The 8,006-nt window shown below is 44.0% G+C and overlaps 1 protein-coding gene across 1 annotated transcript in view; it reads right to left on the bottom strand.

The window, feature by feature from the left end:
• Positions 1 to 3,767: 3,767 nt before the first annotated feature.
• Znf174 (zinc finger protein 174) overlaps positions 3,768 to 8,006 on the bottom strand; it is a 7,818-nt gene continuing 3,579 nt past the window's right edge. The window contains exon 3 of the mRNA XM_021209082.2: positions 3,768 to 5,203. Coding sequence (XP_021064741.1) covers positions 4,605 to 5,203 — 599 coding nt within the window. The 3' untranslated portion in view covers positions 3,768 to 4,604. The remainder of the gene's footprint in view (positions 5,204 to 8,006) is intronic.

The raw sequence follows: 8,006 nt of genomic DNA, 5'->3' as shown, positions 1-8,006 counted from the left end.
TTGTCAGGCTACTTTACACTGGCAATTTGGAAACAGAGAATTTGGTTCCTTGTGTTTTGACAAGTGACAGCTGTTTTCATTATAGATGTGCACCGCTGGGCACTCGTGTACATCAGTCATCCCAGCATTCCACTGGTTAGGACAGGAGGATTGCAAGTTTGAGACTAGTCTGAGTTATGCTGGAGATTGTATCAACCCTCACTGCAAAAACAAAAACAATTACACAAGAATGTATTTCAAAAGAATGGGAGAAACTGTTTTCAAGTCGTATCTCATAAGGACTTCATTCCAGAATATTTAAAGAATTCTTAAGACCCAGCAATAAAAATGATAGTCCATTTTAAAAGGGCCACAGACAAATGAATGTATCTGGAGGATATCATCCTTAGTGAGGTAACCCAATCACAAAAGAAGTCACTAGATATGCACTCACTGATAAGCGGATATTAGCCCAGAAACTTAGAATACCCAAGATACATTATGCAAAACAGAAGAAAACCAAGAAGGATGACCATTGGGTGGATACTTCATTCCTCCTTAGAATAAGGAACAAAATACTCATGAAAGGATATAGGTACAGAGACAAAATTTAGAACTAAGATGAAAGGATGGACTATCCAGAGACTACCCCATTCGGGAATCCATCCCATCATCAGCCACCAAACCTAGATACTAATGCACATGCCAGCAAGATTCTGCTGAAGGGACCCTGATATTGCGGCCTCTTGTGAGGCTATGCCAGTGCCTGGCAAACAGCGAAGTGGATGCTCACAGCCAGCTATTGGATGGAACACAGGGTCCCCAATGGAGGAGCTAGAGAAAGTACCCAAGGAACTGAAGGGGCCTGCAACCCTGTAGGTGGAACAACAATATGAACTAACCAGTACCCCCTGAGCTTGTGTCTCTAGCTGCATATGTAGCAGAAGATGGTCTAATCGGCCATCACTGGGAATAGAGGCCCCTTGGTGTTGCAAACTTTATATGTCCCAGCACAAGGGAAGGCCTGGGCCAAGTAGTGGGAGTGGGTGGGTAGGGGAGCAGGGGCGAGGGGATATAGGGAACTTTCAGGATAGCATGTGAAATGTAAATAAAAATAAATAAATAAATAAATAAATAAATAAATAAATAAATAAATAAAAGGGCCACAGAGATAGTTATGGTGGCTCACATCTGTAAACCCAGGACTGACTCAAGGCTGAGGCAAGAAGACTGCTGTAAGCGGGGCCAGCCGAAGCTACAGAGCAAGACTCCTGCTGGAAAATAACAACGGGCAAACAGGCAGGAGCAGTATTTCAAACTCATGGCCAGCCTGGTCTATGTAGTGAGTTCTAGGCCAGCCAGGGCTCTACAGCAATATCCTAGCTCAAAACACCAGGGGGGGGGGCGTTTTAAATAGCCATTTCTCCAAAGCAAACAAAGACAAGAAACAAATACATCATTAGTCATCAGGGAAAGAAAATCAAGACCATAGAAGAGACCAGTTTACTCTGATTGGGATAACAATAATCACACAGACAGATTCCATGAAAACTGGACATGGTGACACATGCCTGTAATCTTGATACTTGGGAGGTGGAGGCAGGAAGGTCACGATCAGCTAGGATTGTGAGTTCTATGCCAGACACAAAAGTCTGCCTCAAAAAGCTGAAATGTGTAACAAGACAGTAATTATGTTAAAGGTGTACAGAAACTGACAAGTATAAAGTGTCATGTAAGCATGTTGGAAACAGTTTGATTAACAGGATTATTGCATGCACTAGCAGGGAGCTTTGCTCGGCCTCTAGGCATGTATCCATGAGGAGTGAAACAAAAAAATCTGGATATAACGTTAGAACAGCATTACTCTATTCACAATAACCAGGGTGCAATTACACAATCCCATCAACCAATAGATGGACTGAAGGCCCCTTCACACAACACAACAGGACTAGGGAAGAAAGTGTTAGCACGTGACACGGTGTGCACAGAAGATACTATACTCCAGAGGCATAAGCTGTGACAGGAGCAGGCAATGACTGCTAATGTTTAAGCTTCCCTTCTCTGTGATGCTGACAGTATCTTAAAACGAGACTGGAGTGACAGAGGCACAGCTCTAAATGCTGTATGGTAAACACTGAACCATATACTATAAGTGCACAAGTTTTCTGGTACATGTAATACTTCAATGAAGCAATAAAAGAAACATTTTAGTTTGGGGGAACAGTTGGAGGGAAAGCTTAACAGTCTTGCACTGTGAAGAGTCACTACCAATTTTACTGGGAGTGAAAGTTGTACTGTAAGATTGGTTTGCACCTTTCCTGCTGGATATGAAAAAGTGTTCTTTTGGTGTATAGACCTCCACTATCTGTGAATGTCTCCCTTCTCCTTGGGTCTCCCTGGGGCTAACTCAGGGATCAAACACTGAAAGCAGGAGTCACCCCTAGGGTGATACCATGCTAGGCAGGACCCAGAAATATGGCAGAGCCAATGGGATGGGTGGGAGCCAGAGCTGCATATGAAAGGAGATGGGTTATTTTCTTAGGTTGGGATCCAGCAAAGGGAAGCCAGCCATAAGGAAAGTAGGTAGGTGAAGACTCTGTGCCGAGGCTCTGGTAAAGCATGAAAAGATGAAGGAGATGAGGGAACCCCTACATCTGAATGTAGTACCCAAGAGCCTTCTGTGCCATTGGACTCTTGTGCCATCCGTTGTTGGGAGGTGAGCCTCATGCAAAGGAAAACTGGGCTGGGGACAAGCAGGCAAGGCAGCAGCATGGCCTCAACACCATTTGGAAAAGAAAAATGTTAACTGTAAGTTTGTCACATAAATTAAAGGTTTGAACAGGTGCCCAAAGACACTGAACGATTACTGCTGTGTAATCTGAAGAGGGGAACCAAACTATGAAAGATCCCAGGTAGCAAAACTCTAGCCAGTGCCCCTGTGCCAACCCTTACAAACAATCCTATGTTCCATATCTTTTTGGAGATCCCCTTTTAGTGACCAAGTTGACCTAAGACATACATGGATGGAGGGTAAGCCAAATGATGGTCCTCCACGCACATCACCCTAATCCTTGGAAACAGCAATGATCCCTTAAATGGCAAAAAGAACATTTTGTGAGTATTACTGAAGATCTTGAGATGTGGAGATTATCCTGCTATACCCAATATAAGTATCCAAGAATGGAGTGGGCTGCTAGAAGCTGAAAAAGTCAAGGAAACCAATTTACCTCTCAAGAGTCTCCGAAGGGAAACCCTGCCCAAGGAGATTTTGGCTGAAGCTGATTTCAGACCTTTAACTTGCAGCAGTATAAGAGAAGTTTTGTGTTAAGCCACCAAGTTTACACTCAGTTGTTATAGCACCAGTAGAAAACAAATTCAGACATGACTAAGAAGTTACTACAAGACAGCAGGGAAGGTGGCTTAGAGGAGTGTGTGTGTGTGTCTGTGTGTCTGTGCGTCTGTGTGTACAGACTATAAAGGCTCTGGCCAGCAATGGTATGTGGGCTGGAGAGGAGGTAAGGCCCAGCTGAATATTGAAGATAAAGGCAGTGACTTAGTATTGATGCCTTCAGAAGAATGGCCACCACATGGAGGAAGAGGATGCCTTCCCTAGGGTGGGTACTGATTGGGTTCTACTTTCTACTTTAAGAAAACAAGAGTTTGGCATGGGAAGGTGTCCTAGACCCACTTCTGGAACTCTTAACATTTTATATAAATATATTATTAAAAAGGCTATGGAGGTATAATTTACCTACCATAAATTAATCTATTTCAATAATTTTCCTGGAGTCACAGTTTTAAAACTAATGGCTTATTTAAGAATGGGCAGAATTCCCCTGTCTACCAAAGCAGTACTTACTTCTGGAAGCTTTCCCTTATATCATGGGCTGGAGGTGGAACACCTTTTGTAAATCAAAAGTGCTTTGACATAAAAAGTTCCCTCAAATATAATTTAAATAAAAGTACCATCTACTTAGAAACTGCTAAACACACACACACACACACACACACACACACACACACACTCAATTTGTCTTTTGCTTAGTTATAGCAGGGTATGGGTTCACATACCTTTTTACCAGCACTTGGGAGGCAGAGGCAGGTGGATCTCTGAGCTCCAGGCCAACCTGTTCTACAGAGTGAGTTCCAGCACTGCCAGGGCTATATAGAGTGTAGAGAGACTGGTCTTAAAAATAAATAAGTAATTAAAACCCACCACCACCAAAAAAGTCAGTTGCAGAAAGACTTTTAGAGGACTCTCTGGTGAATGCTTTCTTGACATTCTCGTCAACTGCTCAAGTGTACACATGAAAACAACTGTATTTTAGAAGATGAAGGTTAATTAATTAAAGCCACTTGCAGCTCATTCTGACTATTCAGTAACTAGTCCCTACTCTGCGGAGACAGTAGCTCTCTGTGCCCCAACACCCGGATCAGCTATCCTTACAGTCAGGCCCCATCAGCCTCTTTCTGACCTCCTTACCAGCTGATAATTCACCCATCACTCCCCAAAGGCCACTTGCTCTGTTTGTAAGTCACAAAAGATACTCTGCGATTTACAGGCAAGTAAGAGAAGGGAGAGACCAGAAGCCTTTCCCTAGGACTCTCCAGCACACATCATGGCTTCAGGTCCCATGGTGGAGCCTGTGGTGCTGGTGGAGGTTGGAGCTTTGGCGAAAGCATTTGCCACAGTGGCTGCACTGGTATGGTTTCTCTCCAGTGTGGATTCTCTGGTGCAGTTTCAGAGTTGACTGTCTCCCAAAGCAGTTTCCACACTCCCCACAGATGTAGGGTCTCTCCCCGGTGTGCACTCTCCTGTGTCGCTTCAGCTCTGAATTCCATGTGAAGCTTTTCCCACAGTCATCACATCTGTAAGGTTTCTTGGCTGGGTGGGCTGCCTGGTGACCAAGACGCTGCAGAAGGCTGCTCAGGCTTCTTCGGCCTCCTCTGCTTCTCTTTAACTCTCTCAGCGGGTGACCTCTGAGGGGATTACTGATATATTCCAGCTCTCTGCAATGTCTCTGGTAGTGGGCAAGTGATTTGGGAGATTGTGGGGGTCTGACCTGCCATTGCAACAATTGGGCATCACTTGCGGTCACCCCTCTTGGCTCAGGGCTGTGCAGGGTACTCCCTTTAGGTCTTCCACATAAGACTGTGCATGCCTTTGCTCCTCTTGCCTCCTCCTGTTGTGGGTTTTCCTTGTCACCTCTCATTCTGGAGAACTCTATAATTAGAAATAATATGCTTTTGTTTTCTACACTTAGAAGAAAGAACTCCAGGAATAGAAGTTTAAATATGTTTTGAGGTTTGTCAGCTTCTGCTGGTGGCATGCGTGCATTAGCCTCCTCTGGACCCATCAACATGGGGTTCCTCACCCTTTACATTGATGAGCCAGAATCTCTGAGGCTTAGTCCTGGGAATCTGCACAGTTAATTAGTTCCCGAAGTGTCCCTAATGTATAGTAAAGCTAGGAACCAAATTCTCCTTCTGTCTTTAAGAAAAGGTAAAAAAGAGCTGGAGAGATGGCTCAGCAATTAAGAGCACTGACTGCTCTTCCAGAGGTCCTGAGTTCAAATCCCAGAAACCACATGGTGGCTCACAACCATCTGTAATTGGAATCCAATGCCCTCTTCTGGTATATCTGAAGACAGCTATAGTATACTCATATAAATAAAAATAAATCTTTCTTTTTTAAGGTATAGGAAAACAATAGAAAAAAATCAGAACTAAGTACCAACAATGAAGAAGGATAACAATTGAAGGGTTATTATTCACTGACAGGTCAATTGTATCGCCTAGGTTGACTTCAAACTCCAAGGCCTAAGTGACCCTCTAAGTAGCTGGACCACAGACAAGTACCACTGCACCTTGAACTAATATCCCTTTCTTACTGACAGCCTCCTTCACTTCAAAGGATGATAAATCCAAGGACTGTGTTGTTTTTCTCACTGCACTGTTGACAGCCTAAGTATTTAGAAAATGGAATACAAATTAGATGTGTATCCTAGTTAAAGGAACTGTCTACCTTCTGACAGAACTGAGGATCAAGATGGATCTGAGCTAGACTAGGCCAGGGAAATGGAGACTCGGGAAAAGTTTGTTCTCATGTGCTGAATACACACTCCCCATGGCATCCGGAGACAGATGTGACTGCTGAGCACTGGAAATGCCTAATGTGGCTGGGGAGCTGAGTTTTGCATTTTAATTCATTTTACATGTAATGCAGAGCTCAGTTATTGCCAAGTGATTTCATCAAGGTTTTGCTCCGTTCACTTTCTGCGACAGGGTCTCACATAGCCCAGGCTGGTCTCAGACTCACTACAGAACTGAAGACGGTGTAAGTGCCTGACTTCTGCCTCCACCTCCCCGGTGCTGAGATCCCAGGCATTCATCACCATGCCTGCCTGCCTTCATCAAGGATCTTAAGAACGATTCAAGTGGGAAAGGAATCATTTTCTGGCATGTGGCCCTGGAATCACTGTATTTTCTCTTCTCTTCTTTTTCAAATTTAATTTTATTTGAAATTCATTTTTTACACTCCATTTTCCATTTCCTGCCCCTTCCCATCCACCCTCCGACTGCTCCACATCCCACACCTCTTTCCCACCCCACCCCTTCCCCACATGGATGCCCCCATGCCCCACCCCACCTGACCTCTAAACTCCCTGGGGCCTCCAGTCTCTTGAGGGTTAGGTGCATCATCTCTGAATGAACACAGACCTGGAAGTCCTCTACTGTATGTGTGTTGAGAGCCTCATATCAGCTGGTGTATGCTGTCTGTTTGGTGGTCCAGTGTTTGAGAGATCTCGGGGGTCCAGATTAATTGAGACTGCTGGTCCTCCTACAGAATCGCCCTTCTCTTCAGCTTCTTTCAGCCTTCCCTAATTCAACTACAGGGGTCAGCTGCTTCTGTCCATTGGTTGGGTGCAAATAACTACATCTGACTCAGCTCACAAGCTTCAAAGAATCCCAAAGAATTCCATTCTGACTAAACATCTACCTAAATTTATGGGTAGTGTAGAAGTATCTGGGGGTGGAGGTGGGGGTAACGGGGTAATAAAGATGGAGCCCTCATGAATGGAATTAGTGCCTTGTCAAAAAGATGAAAAGCCTCATCTTTTCATCATTTTCTTTTCAGCCACATGGGGCACATGGCAGGTGCTACTGTGCCCTGCACCTGGAGGTACCAACTTTGGACTTCTTTCTGTTTGTGTGTGGAAGTATGGTGCATTTGCTTGTGTGTGCCTCTCTAAAGCACAAGAGACCAGAAATAGATGTCAAATGTCCTGTCACTCTGCTCTATTCTCTTGAGACAGGGTCTCTCACTGACCCTGGGCTAAATCTTCCCCTCTTACCCTTGGCCCTACCCCCAGCACTGGCACTGCAGAAGCACACAGCCAGGCCTGTGCTTGGCTTCTAGGGATTTGAACTCAGCAAACACTCTTACCCACTAAGCCAACTCCCCAGCTGACTTTAGGCTTAACTTTTGAAACTGTTAACAATAAATTTGTTGCCCAGTCTAAGGGGCTTTTGTTAACACACACACACACAATTATCACATACAAAAAAGACTAATTAAAATGAATGGAAGAACTAAACAACTCTTTAGAGAACATAATTGTGTCTCTGAATCATTTGATTGGGCAATGGTATTTTAGCTAGGACTCCAAAAGCCAAAGCAAAGAAAAAACTCAACATGACTATCAACATGCAAACCTTGGGCTGGTGAGATGGCTCAGAAGGCACCCCTGGCCAAGCCTGATGACATGATTTGACCCCCGGGACCCACAGAGTGGAAAGAGAGAACTGTATCTCTGACTTCCACATATGCACATGTAATGTGCATGCTCACACATGCAAGTACACAGAAAATAAATAAAAATGTAGTACTTTTTTTAAAAAAAAACATAAAAACAGTTGTGATTCATAGAATACCATCAAAATAGTAAAGATAATTCACAGAATGAGAGAAAACATTCATGAGTTCTCACCTGTGAGGTCTAGGGTCCAGAACCCTTTTTTTTTTT

This window comes from Mus pahari, chromosome 12 (assembly GCF_900095145.1).
Source record: "Mus pahari chromosome 12, PAHARI_EIJ_v1.1, whole genome shotgun sequence".
NCBI lineage: Eukaryota > Metazoa > Chordata > Mammalia > Rodentia > Muridae > Mus > Mus pahari.
This window is presented reverse-complemented; position numbering and strand designations above follow the sequence as displayed.